Source organism: Mustela erminea, chromosome 14 (genome assembly GCF_009829155.1).
Source record: "Mustela erminea isolate mMusErm1 chromosome 14, mMusErm1.Pri, whole genome shotgun sequence".
NCBI classification, from domain to species: Eukaryota; Metazoa; Chordata; class Mammalia; order Carnivora; family Mustelidae; genus Mustela; species Mustela erminea.
In genome coordinates this window covers 38274088-38292721 of record NC_045627.1, presented here as the reverse complement: position 1 = coordinate 38292721, position 18634 = coordinate 38274088, and the positions used below count along the sequence as shown (strand labels likewise).

General features: G+C 41.0%; 2 protein-coding genes across 3 annotated transcripts in view; one reads left to right on the top strand and one right to left on the bottom strand.

The window, feature by feature from the left end:
• Positions 1-3993: 3993 nt before the first annotated feature.
• Positions 3994-18602, bottom strand: ANAPC16 (anaphase promoting complex subunit 16). The gene is made up of 4 exons (XM_032312786.1): positions 18480-18602; positions 13250-13418; positions 5982-6056; positions 3994-4850 (listed from the first exon to the last, which is right to left on the bottom strand). The coding sequence occupies exons 2-4, from the start codon at positions 13389-13391 to the stop codon at positions 4735-4737; spliced, it is 333 nt and encodes a 110-aa protein (XP_032168677.1). The 5' UTR covers positions 13392-13418; positions 18480-18602; the 3' UTR covers positions 3994-4734.
• Positions 17971-18634, top strand: part of ASCC1 (activating signal cointegrator 1 complex subunit 1) — a 97738-nt gene continuing 97074 nt past the window's right edge. The window contains exon 1 of one of the 2 annotated variants that reach the window (XM_032312784.1): positions 17971-18150. The gene's annotated coding sequence lies outside the window, so the exon portion shown is untranslated. Of the gene's footprint in view, positions 18151-18276; positions 18413-18634 lie in introns of those variants that run through there. The other variant, XM_032312783.1, reaches the window with a different exon arrangement.

Here is an 18634-nt window from a genome sequence, read left to right as displayed (position 1 = left end):
AGTGAAACCAGATCTTGTCATTCAAACCCTTTAAGGATTCCCCAGTGTTCTCTGCTTGAAGTTCAAACTCCTTAGCAAAATCCTTCCAGTCTGATACGCTACGAACCAACCATAACAGACCCTACAGCCTCTTAAAAGCATGATGCCTTTTCTGCTCCTTGGGCCTTTGCATATTTTATTCCCTCCACCCAGACGTACTTCCTTCCCACCCCACTGACTTGTTCTTCAGGTCTCAGTCTAAAAACATCATCCTGGGAAATCTCTGACCCCTTGCTCAGCTGGATTAGCTCTCTCTGATTTTACAACATTTCATGCTTTCCCCCATCAGACAAGTTTTACACTTAAAATCGGGTCTTTTATCTCTCTTAATGTATTTATAACTTCAAGGTTAGTAACTGTGTCTTGTTTGACAGCATATCCTCAGCATCTAGCAGATGCTAGACCTACAGTAAGTGCTCAATAAATGTGTGTTGAATAATAAGACATTTGGAAAGGAACAGCCCCTCTGCTACTCCTGGTAATAAATTGTGTTGTTTTATTATTTGTCCTAAAGAGCTTATATTATAAAAATGAAACAAGCTGATTCTGAAAAATAAGCCCTCTACTAAGTATCTGGAGAGGTGGAGGTTAGCTCATGATGCTACTACCACTGGGTCCATGTGCAGGACAGGAGCCCATGAGGACAGGGAGGTACTAGCCTTCTTTACCTTGGCTCCTCACAAGGATGGGATCATGGGAGACATGGCTGCTTTGGTATACAGTTTCCATTTTCCCATAGCTTCCACCTGTCTGTGTAGCATTACTGAGACCTGCGGGCTGTGATCTGGGCTCTGCCCACTACCTTATCTCAATAACCTTAGGCATTACTCCATGATGGATGTTGCACTCTCAACAGCTACCATAGCTTCTACATCGGGGCAAACACACAGCAAACTCATCATTCATTCATTCATTCATTCAATATCTATAACGCACCTACTACATGCCAAGTAGTATTCTAGGTACTGAATATATAGCAGTGAATGAGCCAGACAAGATCTCAACATCCTAGCTGTAAACCCGGGGGGTGAACTAGATGGTCTTCAAGGTCTCTTTCAGCTCTACAATTCCGAGACTCCCTCTCCGACCAGATGCAAACAAACAAGGAAGGCTAGCGGTAAACTATCATGTTCCAGTCTCTTTCCCCCATTCTTCACCCATGGTGCTATCTCCATCCCAAAGTCAGCTCTGGGAAACAGGAAAAGATCTGGTATTATTGGTACTCTGCCTGCAACCCAAGATTTGACTTTCCCAAGTATGTTATTTTTTTTTTTTTTTTTTTTTTTTGCCCAAGTATGTTATTTAAAACTCTCTGCTGTGGCAAGGATTGTTGTGGTTGGAACTTCTGGCAATTACAAGGAGACCTGGCCAGATATTTTAGGCAGAGTTAGGTGCTTTGGCAAAAGGACAGGGAGAGGCAGCATGGCCCCCTCCATCAGTGTGGTATCTCTTAGGTTTGTCTGAAAGGGTACCACATCCTTGGCAGTTTCCTCCTCTTCCTTCTGGATGACAGACCTCTCCTGGTCCTATCTCCTTTCTTCTATTTCCGACTTGGCCTTAAGGTCCAAACTTTCTACCACCTTAGTACCTGGTGTTGTGGCTGGAAGCAAGGGACTAAAGGACTTCCAACCGTGTGGGGGAAGGGAAGCCATAGTCTGCAAATAGTTGGACAGAGTAGAGAAGTCCTTCATCGAGGAACTCAATTTAGAGTTCTACACCACGGTCGTTCATATCAGGTATGGGATGGCACTAGTAGATAAGACATTTAAGCAGATCAGTATAAAGTCAGGACTTAAATGCCGATCCTGGGTAATTAAATGCGAAGTTAAAAAGTAAAATTTTTGTTCAACGATGTAAGAGTAAAACCAGGTTTATTTAAGTTTCCGATTTCTATCTCATGAGATAGGACACTTGTATGGAATTATGTATCAGACTGACTTGAATCACTTTAATAACAGCAAATTCTGTCTTCAGATCTGACTTGAATCACTTTATTAACAGCAAATTCTGTCTTCAGATTTGCTCGTATCTTATGAACTAGAACCCACAGAGACAGATATTCAAAAGACTAGCTCCCTTGTTTATTAACTATAATCTTAGTTAATAATCTTGGTACCTCACCTTCTCAGTGCCTCTTTCCTCAATGGTAAAATAATACTTGCCTCATTTATCTCACAGGGATGATGTGAGAATCAACATATGGAAAAATGCTTTGGGATCAGCAAAACATTTAATTGAGGAGACACCCTTACTGTCAGCTTTCTTAGGATGGCTGGCTGTGCCGTCCTGGTCATTAGCTGCCATCTGCCCTCCTTGCTCACGGAGGTGTCTCTTGAGCATCCAACTACCTTTGTGCCATACTAAAGCGTAAAAAGTTATGTAGACATGAACATATAGCTAATTGTCTCAGCTCCTAAAGGAAGAGGCTGTTTCTTCATTTTGCTTGAGACCCCTTACCACTAATCATTGGGAAGAAGGGAGACTAGTGACAAAGCTTATTTCCTCCTGGTAGTTAATTCATTTTATGATTAAAAAAAAAAAAAAGGTCTTAGGATTTTTCTTTGTTCAAAGCACTCGGTCAGGGTCAGCGGGATGCAGCTTGGTGCATCTAAAATAATCTCGGCTTTGGAAGCTAACAGACTTTGAGTTCAAATCCAGGCTTGGCCATTTATTTAGCTGTGCAGACTTGGCAAGTAATGCTCACTCTGAGCTTTAAGTTCCTCTTCTGTATTGGGGGCATTACGTATCTTGCAGTGATGTTGAAAACATTATAATGAATGCCTGTGAGGGGCACACAGTGAGTGCGGGGGAGAGGACAGATACACAGCAAGGAGGCTTCAAGCTCAAAGCATGCTAGCAAGAGTTGTGTGGATGCTAAGAAGGAGGAGCAGCAGAAAAGGTGCCGGGTAGGGGGCGGGGTGGGTGCAATCTTCAAAAGATGGTGAGGGTTGTGTTCTGGCAGCACTCAAGGAGCCGCTGAAGGATCACTGTTAAAGGGGCTTCACAAAGCATTTCTGTTGAACTGTAGGATCTCTTCATCCTAAAGTCATAAAAAAGAAATGGCCAACTAAAGAGAAAAAAATCCTCTAAGTCCCAATACCAAAGGCTAAGATGAGGTAAGGAAGCGCCTGGGCTTCAGTTATGCAAATGAAACAAATGAGCACAAGTGAGCTCACTTCTCAACTGTCACTGGAAATGTCACCTCCAGGCTTACTGCAGTCCGGGTCTGTCTTATTTCCCTTTGGTAATTGTCGAGATGGTGGGTGCTAAAAAGTACATTAGGAAACTCAATGGCTTCCAAATATGGAATCTGATTGGGTTGAGTATTATTATTGTGGAAATGGGTGAGTTTGCAGGCTGGTCATCTGTGCTCTGACAGTGCTTTAGAGATAAGAGAGGTGGGCTGAATTATCAATCAAGTGAAATCTATTCCAAGTTCCAAGATTTCTTTCTGCCTGGGCTATGTGACCATGAATAGGTCTTCAACATCCCTGTGCTCAGATTCTGTGAGTCAGATTACTGACTCAATGGTCATCACCTCCTTATCAGGTAGTATGTGTTCAACATTTTGAACTCCCGAGATTAGGGCCAATTGCCATTGGGACTGTATGTATTCATAATTAAGCAACTGTAAGCAGGTCAGGTACAGGTTATCACCGAGGAGAAAGGCCAATGTTATCAAGGCAAAATTAGCATAGAATCTTAAATAAATGATTTTCCCAAGTATCCTGGGAGGGAGAACAAAGGCCATCCCTTAGCTTTCCAGGTTTTTCTGTATCATGGTGTGAAAACCTACTAAATTGATATAGTTCTGTAAAGACAACTATTCCTGAGATAAAGGAAATCTATCATTTGCTCAGGAGAAATGTTTTTAGATTCCCTTCTTATAAAAAGTAATTTGGCCTCTTCCCCCTATCCCAAATCCCTGAGACTTTCAAAGGATAAAGAAACCAATTTGGAGCTCTTTCAAAGGATTTATTTGCTACAGAATTGCTTGAGCCCACCCACATGATGAACTCAGGATTTCTGTGTTTAAAAGGATTTTGCTCACGGATTTATTTTTACAAGTGCTTCAACATTCAAAAAGTAATTCTTTTCGCCAGTATTTGGCATGTCTAGAAGAGGTTAGAAAAAGTTAGAATCTATAGAATTAGATGTCTAAAAATAGAAAAAAACCCGAACATTTTAAAATTCCTCATTTGGACAGGTCCTGAGTTGAAATCACATTCATCTGCATGAAGAACTGTTTTAGGTCAGAAACACTGTGTTTTGTACTCCCGATCTTGATCTTAGATTTGACTGGTGAGGATTCCAGGCACTGCATGAAATGACAGGAGAGACGTATGACAGGAGAGACGTCTCTCCTGTCATTCAGTGCGCCAATTCCGGTATGTGTCCTACTTGGCCTGTAAAATTTTATATATATTTCTTAAACTTAAACCTCCGGTTCTCTGATGCCGATTGTCTTAATCTGATTCTCAATACTTTTTTAAACAAATAAACAAAAAATTTCCCTGCAAGATCATACATTTAAGTATTTGTTGCTTGTGGACAGAAACAGGGAAACCACATATGGATGTGAATTAACAATTCAGCAATGGAGCTGTGACTCTCTGGATGGCTTCATATGCTGCAAGCAAAGTCCCTCGCTGGCCCTGCACTTGCTGTGCACCAGAGCTGATCATCCCGGCAAGGTCAACCCGAAGAGGGTGTGAACCCCAGCAGCTGCTCGATGGGTTTAAACCGCCACTCATCTGCCTCCAGCTCTTCTACCAAACCAGCTAATTTTTCCATCCGAGCAACTTGCTGATCTGTAAAGAGTCAAGGAGGTAATATATAATACAACATATTTCCCATGAGACAGTCACCAACCACCAAAGTGATCATTGGTTTAAAAATAATTTCTAAAAGGGGGCGCCTGGTTGGCTCAGTTGGTTGAGTGTCCAACTCTTGGTTTTGGCTGAGGTCATGATCTCAGGGTCATGAGACTGAGCCCCATGTCGGGCTCTGTGCTCAGCACAGAGTCTGCTTGAGATTCTTTCCCTCTCCCTATGCCCATCCCCTGGCTTGTGCTCTCTAAAATTAATAAATAAAATCTAAAAAAAAAAAAAAAAAAAAAAAAAAAAATAAACATCTAAAAAAAGTAACTTCTAGGTGTGCTTGGGTGGCTCAGTGGGTTAAACCTCTGCCTTCGGCTCAGGTCATGATCCCAGGGTCCTAGGATTGAGCCCCACCTCAGGCTCTCTGCTCAGCAGGGAGCCTGCTTCCCCCTCTCTCTGCCTGACTCTCTGCCTACTTGATCTCCCTCTCTCTGTCAAATAAATAAATAAAATCTTAAAGAAAAAAAAAAAAGTAACTTCTAGGAGGATTTTTCCCCCCTTAATATACAAGTGTTAGAGTCTTATTCTATGCTAGTCAGAAGATTAAATCTTAAAAAAAAAAAAAAGTATCCTCCATGCCATAATGATCTGTGTACTAAAGTCCTAGAGATCCAGGCAATTGCAGCTCTCCCTCCCACATTATGCCTTCAACGGAGAAATGGTCTGGTGGGAGAACATAGTGGCTACCAGGATCTCAGAGGCAGACAGACCATAAAGTATTACCTATATACCTGAGGAATGAAGATGATGGTAACCAGTAGGGGTCAACAACAAAAGGTTTCAGAAAGGGGAGGAAAAAGCAACACAAGAGGAGCAGGAAGCACTGCCTCCATTAGAAAACTAAACCTTCTGACTTCAGCCTTGAGCCTCAAGGTGGACCTTTTGTCTGGCTTAAGATCATAGAATGTTTTTGTCTACAGGTAATTTAGAAAGTTCACTTAAATAGCCTTGTTGAGTTCCAGGAGTTTTTGTCACAAAGCACACTGATCTTTCTGAATCATCCTCTCCCCACACCACCCCAACTTATTCTCATGGTTAATATACAAACACTCATGTGCTTACCATGTTTCACCTGTTTAAGTGTAGATGCCACTTGATAACTGAAAACGGATTCACAGAGGAATCTCTCCGAGCCATCTACAAACAGAAGAGGAAAAGTTTTAATGTGCTTGAAGGATTTTATGGCTTCTGATAAACCAGGTGAGCGTGCCTATTCTTTTCCCTGCTTTCACATTCAGGGTCCAGTTTTCAGTGTTTACAAAGAGGGCTTCTGTTTCATTGAGAACGAACAGTGCTCTGCTATAAAAGCTACTTCTTCTATACCTAGAATATTACAACAGTCCCTCTACTTGTTTCAGAGTTTAAAAATAATGTTTAAAAAAACAAAAATAAGAAACCTCAGTGTGATGTCCTGGTCAACAGTTCTCCCCTCCTAACCTGACAGTTTCTTAATGTTCTCTTATTCTGCATGTCAGGCAAACACTGACATCAGACACATTTGGCCACGTGGCTCTTGTGCTATCAAAATACAAGGCACGTCAAAACTCTGAATCACTTTCATTCTGAAAAGTAAAGCTGAGGGGGAAAGAGCTGTTGTTGATTTTTAATATATCAAATTACATCACTATGACCATCACAAAGCACTGCTGGGAAATTTTATTCTGTAAACGCAAATTGTAACCTTGATTTTCCAACTGAACCAAAACACTGCAATTTGCATGGCGATAAGAGTATGGTGCAATTTCAGAACATAGCATTGTACTGGTTCCAAGAACTGGCAACAAGAAGGTAGCTAATTCAGTCACAACAGCACTGGGAAGATGATTGTGAAACATCAGCTAGTTCATGTTCTTGTCAGACAAGGGCTGATATGGCAAATATACCCCATAAGATACAGAGCTCATATAGGAAAATGTGACTTTTAGAAACGTAGTAGAAACCATTTGGGGAAGGTGTCTTATTGCAAAAATCCTAAAACAAATGGAGGAAGAGGACACAGCTGTCTTTTTTTAGGTGGTAGTTCATGCCAGCACTACTAGGTGAAGAGCACTCACCCATCAATCATGGGCTGGCGTGTCAGCCAGCTATTAAGTGACAAGGAGATAGGAGTAACACTTTCTGGCTTCCTGCTGTGTTTCACACAAGGTTGACCTTATTTCAGAAGTCCTGGTTGTAGAAGTAAAGGAAACCTCATTTGAAATAGAGTCAGGAGGCCAGAAGGGGGAGCTCTTATGTCCTAACACTCTTGGTCAATCTCCGACTTCTAAGGTGCGGAGGCAAATTTTGCTTTCCCAGCAGGAAGAAGTCTTGTTATTTTGCTACCCCAGCAGCATGAAGAAAGGGTTTTCTCCTTGCCGGCAACAACCCAGCCAATGAGAAACTGTCACTACTCAGCCAATGAAGAGCCACTACACTTCACAAATGCCTAGTTTGTGCCAACGGCCTTTTTGTTTATAATATATAGTATCTCCCAACCCCCAATATATAGTCCTCTCCCAATCCTTTGTTCTCTGGACATGACTATGGTTTTGCCATTGCTTGCCTGGCTCCAGCTACAATTCCTTGCTACTGCTGAATAAACCCATTTTTGCTGGTAAAATAACATAAGTTATTTTTAGGATGATGAGGGGTGCTTGGCTGGATTAGTTGGCAGAGCATGTGACTCTTGATCTTGGGGTCCTGGGTTCAAATCAATGTTGGGCCTAGAGAGTACTTTAAAAAAAAAAAAAAAAAGGGCAGGGCACCTGGGTGGCTCAGTAGGTTGGGTGTCTGTCTTCGGTTTGGGTCATGGTCTTAGAGTCCTGGGATCAAGACCCATGTGAAGCCCCAAATTGGGTTCCCTGATCTCCCTGATCTGGCAGGGAGCCTGCTTCTCCCTCTCCTTCTGTCCCTCTCCACTGCTTGTGTGCTCTTGCTTGCTCTCTCTCAAATAAATAAAATCTTTAAAAAAAAAAAAAAATGGTAGTGTGCCTGAGCAGCCTAGTTGGTTAAGTGTCTGACTCTTGATCTCAGCTCAGGTCTTGATCTGAAGGTTTTGACTTCATGCCCCTGTCTCTCTCTCTAACAAAAAAATAAACAAAATCTTAAAAAAAAAAAAAAAAGATTAACTTGGTAAACAATAAAAGCATAGATGTTGTATCCAAATGGCTTGAATATACAACCAGGAGAGCTCCTGTCCAATATATATTTTTAAAATTTTACTTATTTATTTGACAGAGAGAGATCACAAGTAGGCAGAGAGGCAGGTAGAGAGAGGAGGAAGCAGGCTCCCTGCTGAGTGAAGAGGCCCGATGCAGGGCTCGATCCCAGGACCCTGAGATCATGACCTGAGCCGAAGGCAGAGGCTTTAACCCACTGAGCCACCCAGGTGCTCCTGTCCAAAATATTTTTTTAAACAACTTAATTTTCTCTAATTTTTTTATTTTAGAGAGAGAGCACAAACACAAGCAGGGGGAGTGGCAGGCAGAGGGAGAATCAGGCTCCCTGCTGAGCAAGGAGCCCAACATGGGACTCGATCCCAGGACCCTGGACCCAAGCCAAAGGCAGACATTTAATCGACTAAGCCACACAGGCATTCTGTTTCTGTCCAACATTATATTCAAAATTAATTTAAAAAAGAAATGAAAATGTACTTATTTTCATATATATTATGTATTAATGTATGCACACTACATTATGTATTATTTTAAAATACTATTTCACAAATTGCTATACACCTTAGAAAGAGTGTTACATTCTTTAAATTCAACCTCTTTTCTATATATTGTACTATATGGTATATGATCCTATCCCCTCTTCCCTCCCCCATTCTTCTGGCTGAATGGAAGCCATTTGTAAGCAGATCATCTAAACTGAGCAAAAAACTTTGATTTTCAATTAATTCAGTTTTATACTGACTGTCCAGTTTACTATGTAAATATGCCACTGTTCATTACCCTATTCATACCCTTGCTTCAAGAGTCAAATTATTTAATTCAAGTTTTATTTTAGAAAGAGCAAAGCATAAAGAATTAGAGCCCACTTCTCAGGTAGTTTGATCCTGAACTTTGGGATCTCATGCAAGGCAGTGGGGATTATGGGCTATAAGGATAAGGCCAGTATGTATTTGGAAGCTTCTAGAAGTGCTACCTCCCACTTACATTTAATCACAGGTGCTATATTAGGATAAAATGCTTAAGTTATAACATTTGCATATTTCCCTTGGCAATGAACTTCAAAGCAAAAAGATGTAAGCTAATCTTTCAAAAAGGTACCTGCATATCACTTTACCACTGTATGCCTATGGAACACACTTCCACTGATTTGCAGCTCTGTACTAACCACAAAGTTATATCCTATTAGATGTGGTATCTGCACCAATCTAAAGCCTGGAATTTCTCTAGAGAGGAGTCAGCGGGGGCAATCTATCTTCTATTTAGAAATTGTAATCAAGCCCTTTGTAAGACACCAAGCAACAATGCATCGCTTTCCTCTTACGAGACAAGCAAAGATTATTAAGTAGTGAAAAGTTCAGTAAGTTGCCCAAACCTAACATCATGCCAACTCCAATAAATAGGATGCTATCAAGTTCATTTAAAAGAATACTACCTCAAAAAAAAAAATTACCTCACAGCAGGAAATTAGACAATACCAGATAATTTATGTTTTAGTAGCCTACGATACCACTAAAGTTCAGCTACTTCTGGGCTGGAAGGCAGTCTCTAATTTGCTCACTACACTGGGGGAGGACAATCTTCGCCACGGGCTAAAAACTGCTGTACAGATCTTTGGTTTATGATGGAGTTATATCCTGATAAACCCACCCTAAGCTAAAAATACCAAGTTGAAAATGCATTTAATATACCTAACCAACAAACATCATAGCTTAGCCTAGCCTACCTTCAACATACTTGGAACACTTACATTAGCCTACAGTTGGGAAAAAATCATCTAACACAAAGCCTATTTTATAATAAAGTGTTGAATATCTCGGGCACCTGGGTGGCTCAGTGGGTTAAAGCCTCTGCCTTCGGCTCAGGTCATGATCCCAGGGTCCTGAGATCATGGGACCTGATCGGGCATCGGGCTCTGCTTGGCAGAGAGCCTGCTTCCTCCTCTCTCTCTCTCTGCCTGCCTCTCTGCCTATTTGTGATCTCTCTCTGTCAAATAAATAAATAAAATCTTTAAAAAAATAATAAAGTATCAAATATCTCATGTAAATTATTGAATACTGTACTGAAAGCGAAAACCAGGAATAGTTGTATGAGTACCGAATGGTTGTAAGTGTATCGGTTGTTTACCCTGGTGATCATGTGGCTGAGAACTGTGGCTCCCTGTCCCTGCCCAGCATCCCAAGGGAGTACTGTACCAAATGTCGCTAGCTCAGGAAAAGATCAAAATTCAAAACTCAGTATGCTCTCTACTAAATGCATATGGCTCGTGCATTATGGTAAGGTCAAAAAATCCCAAGTAGAAGCACTGGTAACCTGGGGGCTGTGTACACTTTGCTTAAGTGAGGGTGTCTGTTAGAGACTGGATGCATGATAAAGTTAAGTCATAAATAATAAAGTTAAGTACATTATCTGGGTTTCTTATCCTTAGACCTAGAAGGACGCAAGATCAAGTTGAATCTGTAAGATTAAAAACAGTATACAACCTTGGGGGCACCTGGGTGGCTCAGTGGGTTAAAGCCTCTGCCTTCGGCTCAGGTCATGGTCTCGGGGGCCTGGGATAGAGCCCCGAATCGGGCTCTCTGCTCAGCAGGGAGCCTGCTTGTTCCTCTCTCTCTGCCTGCCTCTCTGCCTGCTTGTGATCTCTGTCTGTCAAATAAATAAAATCTTAAAAAAATAAAAAATAAAAAATAAAAAAAAAATAAAAACAGTATCCAACCTTGGATCCTGATTGCTTTTCTTCCTTACTCTGAAAAGGCAACTTTTCTTACTTTGTTTTCATAGCTGGTTAAAGTACTCTAAGAAGGGGTACCTGAGTGGCTCAGTGGGTTAAAGCCTCTGCCTTCGGCTCAGGTCATGATCTCAGGGTCCTGGGATCGAACCCCACATCGGGCTCTCTGCTCGGTGGGGAGCCTGCTTCCCCCTCTCTCTCTGCCTGCCTCTCTGCCTACTTGTGATCTCTCTCTGTCAAATAAATACATAAAATCTTAAAAAAAAAAAAAAGTACTCTAAGAAAAATGGTCAGGTACATGTGCATTAGATTAACTGTATAAGAGCATCACCTATAAACATGATAGAAGATGCTTCCAAATCTAACATCCTTATTAAATTTCATTTAGGAGTACTCCTTTTCAATTTAACATTCTTTTTCTTTTAAAAGATTATTTATTTATTTATTTGACAGAGAGAAATCACAAGTAGATGGAGAGGCAGGCAGAGAGAGAGAGAGGGAAGCAGGCTCCCCGCTGAGCAGAGAGCCTGACACGGGACTCGATCCCAGGACCCTGAGATCATGACCTGAGCCGAAGGCAGCGGCTTAACCCACTGAGCCACCCAGGTGCCCCCAATTTAACATTCTTGATTGACCAGGATAGTTCAGGGAATACCATCTCTAATTTTTCATAGTCTGTCCTTAAGTAGCTTTAAAATATAGCTAAAACTTTAAACCTAAGAAAGGGAATGAAAACTGTGCATTTTTAATTTAAACCTTATATAAATTCATCCTACAACAGAAAGCCAACACATTCCGCCATGAAACACACTGGGATGGAATAAAAAGGGACAGAACTTATAATAACATCAACATTCAGACTAACCTCTGTAGCCTTTCTTCTTTAATGTTTCTAAGTAATCTGGTGTATACGGATACAGAATGCTTATAGCTTTGAGACTAAGGAGTACCTCCTGTATTAAATTTCTCCTGTAGCTAGAATTTAAATGACTTCAATCTTAGAGTCCATTGTTAAATACTGATTCCTCTTCTGCTGCTATCGGACTCATGAAGCAATTTAAGTGCCTCCAACTTTTGATTTTTGTGGGCAAGTTCCTTAACACCAGGTCTCTGCTGCATAAACTGAAGTTGTATTTTTAGTGCCACATATGGTAAAGGCTCCAATTGTTCACTATGTCCAGAGTCAATGATACAAACTCAAGTACTCAGTTAACACAACTGAAGAAAATGAAAAGGCAAAGACAGAAGTATGTACATCTCATTTTTATCACTGACTACACTACCTGATTGTCTATTCAATTGTGATTTGAACCAATTCTAGAGAGGCCTGTGGTCCCAGTCTTCCCATGTTTCTCTGTCACGAATGATTCTTCTGTTTGTCCTGGCTTAACCCAAAACTCTTTCCACCTGATAAAAATGAATAAAGTTCATCCTAAAAAGCTGACTCCTAACTATAGTTTGTATGTACCTTTCTCAGAGATTTCTGGATTAATTTTTAAATGTACTTACCAAAATTTGCAATTTAAAGTAAAAAAGATCAATATACACCTAAGCACAAAAGTGCTAGAATCAGGTAGACTTTGAATCCTTAATAGGTTCTTTGCTGACTTTTTTCAAAGCATGACAGTTTAATCCTTATGGACCAATTCTTCATGAGCATTCCCTGAATGTTAGTCAAAACACTCTGTGCTGCACCCTAGACCAATTAGGCATCTCTCAGATGGGCCAGAAATGTGCATTTTTAAATAAGCTCTTTAGGTGATTTTTATGCTCCCTATTAAGAGTTTACTGGTCTAGCTCCTAAAGTGACATGTATCCAATGAATTTCGTGTATCAATGCAGTGTTGTGCTTACAGCTTGTACTCTGATCTTGGCCAGCCAGTTTGCAAATGGGTGCTGAGTAAGATGGTGGATGATCTGATGCAAATCCAGCTCCAGTGCTAGGAAAATCACACAGCACTGTCCTGTAGTGAGCTAGGGGAGCCATCTTCTCATACAAGAGTGGTGTAAATAGTTTTTATTTCCACTTAGAACCTATTTGATGAGATTGATCTATCAGTAGATTAATTACAATAGAAAAAAATACATCAAACCTACTCATCATAGGGAGGCAGACTGGTGCCAGGATAAAGCAAACTGGAAAAGGAGGTCAAGAGAATTCCTGGTTCCAGTGCTGACTTTGTCTTTAATGTAGTCAAAGCACTTTAACTTTCCTGGGTCTCAGTAAGTCTAGATAACTTCCTTGATTTCCAAAGCCTTTTTCAGTTCCAAAATTATGAGTCTGGAGAAAGATTTGTGTTTCAAATAATATTTTGAAATGGGGACAAGAGATGAAATGTGGAGCTGAAATCAGGGCAAACTCGTCTCTAATCCACTTAATAGCTTCTTTACAATTAATATTCACTGCAGGTCAGAATCCAATTATTCAGCAAAAAGCAGCATGAGATCACCTTCTAACATCTCTCCAGCTCCTTTGGGGTAGGTGAAAAGGGCTTTCCGTGGTGGGGCAAGGTCTGAGACACTGAAACCAGATCCAGTGACAGAACTTCCACTGACCCCACCAGCTGAGGAGGATGATGAAGAGGCAGCCATTTCCTCTCTAGCAGAATTCTCACTTCACTACAGAGAAAGAAAAACAGCAATTGGCAAGTTTATGGAAGTGAGAGTGACAACATTTCATTCTAGCTGCCATAAAAATCAGCATACAGTTTAGTAAATAATTAGGTCCCCCCTTTTCTACCCTCTCTGTTCCCACAATCTTTTACTGATGCCTCAGACAAAAATGTTTCTCAGGATTTTAAGTGAAATATGTTTATTCTGTTTTTCTACTTAAAACACTACTTCCTATCATTAGCAAACTGCTTGTATCACTTGGGATCAACTGTGGGTGATTTGTGGGTTATGAAGGGGTGATACGGCAGTGCCAAGGTAACAGTGGACTGAGGAAATAAATTATGATAAAACAACATGCCTCATAGGACAGTTTGTCTTGGCTATATCCTGACAAAGCCATACCAAAAAATTCACTTATAAAATTTTCCAAATAAAATTCCAGAATAACACTGTGTTCTGTTCCCAAGGAAAGGGAATTGGTTAGGAAATACATATTTGTCCTTTCATGAAAAATGTTTTTTCCATCCAAATGTAATACCCAAATTGATCACTTGGTGGCATTCCCAAACTGGAAGAAAACGGCTCATGAAATGATCTTCGAATTCAAGGTTTATTAAGAATACAGCAGCTGAGTTTAACCCTATATCATATCAAAAAATCAAAAAGCCCAAACACAAATGAGAAGATCTGTACTGAATACATGATTCCTTACACAAGTTCATAACAAAAATATTATATTACACACTTACATAAGATTCTAAGACGTTTGTTTTCTAAAACGAATGGTCTAGAACTGTGCTAACAGAACTTTCTGCCATGATGGAAATGTTCTAACATTCTATTTCTGTGCTGTACAATATGGTAACCATTAACTTCATGTGGCTATTAGTGTGACTGAAGAACTGTGTTTTAATAAAAAAAAAAATTTTTTTTAAGTAATCTCTACACCGATATGGGGCTTGAACTCACTACTCCGAGATCAATAGTCGCATGCTCTACCAACTGAACCAGCCAGGTGCCCTTGAAGAACTGTATTTTAAATTTTATTTAATATATATATATTTTTAAAGATTTTATTTATTTATTTGACAGACAGAGATCACAAGTAGGCAGAGAGGCAGGCAGAGAGAGAGGGGAGGAAGCAGGCTCCCTGCTGAGCAGAGAACCCCATGCGGGGCTCGATCCCAGGACCCCAGGATCATGACCTGAGCTGAAGGCAGAGGCTTTAACCCACTGAGCCACCCATGCACCCCTTAAATTTTATTTAATATTAACTGAAACTGAAATACCCACATATGGCTAGTGGTTACTGTACTGGATAATATAACTCTAGTATTTAGACTAAAGAAATGACTTTATACTGAATAGTATGCTTTGAGATGGCTACTAGTTAATTTTACGTTATGTAAATTTTAGCTCAATTTAAAAAAGAAAGAGGGGTGCCTGGGTGGCTCAGTCATCAGGTGTCCACCTTTGGCTCAGGTTATAATCCCTGGGTCCTGCGATAGAGCCTTGCCTCTGGCTCCTTGCTTGGGCGGAAAGCCTGCTTCTCCCTTTCCCACTCCCCCTCCTTGTGTTCCCTCTCTTGCTGTCTCTCTCTCTCTGTGTCAATTAAATAAATAAATAAAATCTTAAAAAAGAAAAAAGAAAAAGAAAAAATGACTTTAAAAAGATTTAAAAAATGAATTTCCCTCTTTATTGGCCACCAAGAATTTTAGCTGATATTTTTCTCTTGTGCTAGTTGCAAAATAAAGACATTTGTTACAAAAGTTGGAACTTATGAAAAAATAGAAAAAATGAAGGAATGCTATGCAGATATAAATCCTATATATACATAATCCAGTTTCCTAGCAAGAAAAATCCTATACTGCACATTTCTGAAATGCCGGCTGTTCTGTTTCCTCAGTTTTGTGATGAGGATTTAAGGCTGTCAGGGAAGCAGAGTGTGATTTCCGATTTCATTATATGTCCATAAGTAATATGATTAAAACTGAAGTGAGATATGGGAACAGTAAAGCAACTGTTTTAAGTAGAATGTCAGCCTATTAAAATACAAACTGACTAAGGACATTGTTGATCTTGCTATTAGATTACCTTTTCTTTTTTCTCTGAGTTCTTTAACTTTCAACTAATATGCATAGAGACAACTCTTCAAGTTGGATTTATATCCAATCCTTTGGGCAACACTAGCTTAAAATATACTTTGACAGGTTCTTAAATGCTTTTTAAAACAAAAGTTAAAATATACTTTGACAGGTTCTTAAATGCTTTTTAAAACAGAACTTAAGCAGTAATGGACCTGGTCTAAATTTCTAAGTTTAAGTTTCTAAAATTAAAAACAAACAAACAAACTAAATTTCTAAGTGGATTCTTGCTCGGATTCAAAGTATACAGGTGATTTAGCCAGGCACTGAGGTACTCAGTCTTATTTCCCATCAGTTCAGAGCAGAACCTACTATGAATTGTTTATATATCTCACCTAAGACTTAAAACTCTAATCTTTTTCCTACACCTTGATAAATGCTCTATTCAGTTGCAAATGCAAGGGATACATTATATTTTGAAATCAGTTGCTCAGCAGAGCTCCCTAGGGACTGCCAGAGTGAGGACAGCTTCAAAGGCTGGACACAGTGTGACTTCTAAACTGGGTATAAATCAAAGGAATTCCCTTTCATCCCATTTTCTTTCAAACTCAGAACTACTATCATTCAATACACAAAACAGCCAGGGCTGAAAACTGGAGTGGGTAATTAGCACAAAGCTACAGTTACATAAATAAGCAGTTTACTGCTGAGGTAGAAAAATACACTTCAGTAATTTCTAGCCTTAAAGATTTAAGTTGAATTTTGCATGCTATCAGTAGATGGGAAAAGGAGATAAAGTGAAATTAACAATAAACCCTGCTTTGCAACTGCTTTATGAAGGCAGGCATTCTGATCATGAGAACCAAACGTAATGCTTGGCCTATTCTAAGTAGTTGCTGATTTAAATAAATGTTTGCTAAATGAATTAAAAACATTTCACAGGAACCACAAAATTCCTTAAAGGTCATCAAATCAAATTCTCTCATTTTATAGATAACCAAACAGAACAGAGCTATAGAAACATTAGCATACATGCTGTGATATTCTTCAAGCTATGGCTTTGTGTGCATGTATCATGTGCCATGGGAGAGAGGTAAAACAGCATAGACGTTAGAGTTTAGACTCTGAAGCTTCTTGGTCTGGGTTCATGTTGTGGTTTGGCTATTTAGCTTGCTGTATGACTCTGGACAAATCACTTAACCTTCCCGCTCCTCAGTTGCCTCATCTCCAAAATAGGGATAATAGTATTTCCCTCATAATGGTGTCACAAAGGTTAATATAACTAAAGCATTGAAAATAGTTACAGGCCTAGTAAACAATGATATCAGCTATCCAAAATTAGTAATGGTTATTTACTCCTCAATCTTTTTTTTCACCCTCTGCAGATTCCAGTTTTTCATCCACAGTATGTCCCAACACACTGATGGGAAAAATTTCAGTTCTCTCCATTTGACAGAATCGGCATGCTCCTAGAGGGGAAAGATCTGTTCAGGAAGAGGGGAAATGCCTCCCATTAATGCACTTCACACTTTCATTTTAAGGTTCCTGCGTTTAGGAAGGATTCTTTGATCTAGGAAAGGGGGAACAGGTTGTCTTTCTACCCTGGCGGCCTAGCACAGAACCTGGATGAGAATGTTTCATGAGCGAATACCCAAATGAAAGAACTAGTGGCTCAGCAAAGGTTACATGTATGGGACAGAGAAGTGGGGTGTCCTGAGGGCTGGTCCACTATTGGCTTTTTTCCCTTCCACATTCTGCAGATCTAAAGTATTAACACAAGTCTCTCACACACTAGGTTGCCGGCCTCAGTAAAATTCTGCTTTATGAGTACATAGTCATGATGGAATAGTCTGCGGTTGGGGCCTCTAAGGTAAAGGAGTCTACGGGCAGCTGAGATCCCCATAGAAGAGCAATGCTACTTTGGGGGTCCACAGCATGACTGTTTCCACAGTGACAGGTTGATCAAACATTTACTTCGCCTACGACAAGGATGACCTCGTATTCATAAACATTGCTTTTTATAGGATATATGCCTATTTTCTTTTTCTTTTTTTTTTTTTTAAGATTTTATCTACTTATTTGACTGAGAGAGAGATCTCAAGTACGCAGAGAGGCGGGGGGGGTGTGTGTGTGGGGGAAGCAGAAGCAGGCTCCCCGCGAAGCAGAGAGCCCGATGCGGGCCCCATCCCAGGACCCCGAGATCATGACCCAGGATGAAGGCGGAGGCTTAACCCACTAAGCCACCCAGGCGCCCTATGCCTATTTTCTTAAAAAGAATCTTCACTTTAGAAGTCGCCTTATGTGGGCGCCTGGGTGGCTCAGCGGGTTAACCCTCTGAGTTCCGCTCAGGCCATGATCCCAGGATCCTGGGAACAAGCCCCGCATCAGGCTCGTTGCTCAGCGGGGAGCCTGCTTCCTCCTCTCTCTCTGCCTGCCTCTCTAGCTATTTGTGATCTCTGTCTTTCTGTCAAATAAACAAAATCTTTAAAAAAAAAAAAAGAAGAAGAAGTCATCTCCATATGAAAAAGACGCAGAAGGAAGTACTCTGGCGCAACGGCAAATTATTACAAGCAATCGTTAAATTCCATCATCAACAAATCATTGCACTTGAGTGGCTGGACCACCACCCAAACGAAAGCGACAGCTAAAACCAGGTCGGGGGGTCAGAAAGGGGCTGGAAAGGGGAGGGGCAAAATGCCAGCGGTTTCCAAACTAACTCCAAAGCACGCTTCCTCCCCCGTCCCCCGCGTTGGTCTCCAGGGGGCGACGCCACCGGCACTGCCTCACTGCGCAGGCGCCAACCCTCCGCCCGCATGCGCACCCGGTCCGGCGCGGCCTGAGGAAATTTCCTCATACTCCCTCTGCAGCAGGCTCCAGTTTCTCCTCCTATCTTCTCCATTTTACTAGTCCCTGCAGGTAGGATCCCAGGGATCTACTCCCTTCCACTAAGCTCCCGGGGGTCCCTGAGTCCTCGGCCACTTACCTCAGCGGATTTGGCACTTTCCCCTACAGCCCCGCCCCCAGGGCCAGTCAGAGCGGCCGCCTTTACAACGACGAGAACGGCGGCGTGCGCGCGCCCGGGCGGAGGGAACCCGTGCCGGCGGCTGCGTGAAGGCGCCCGCGCGCTGGTGGGCGTGG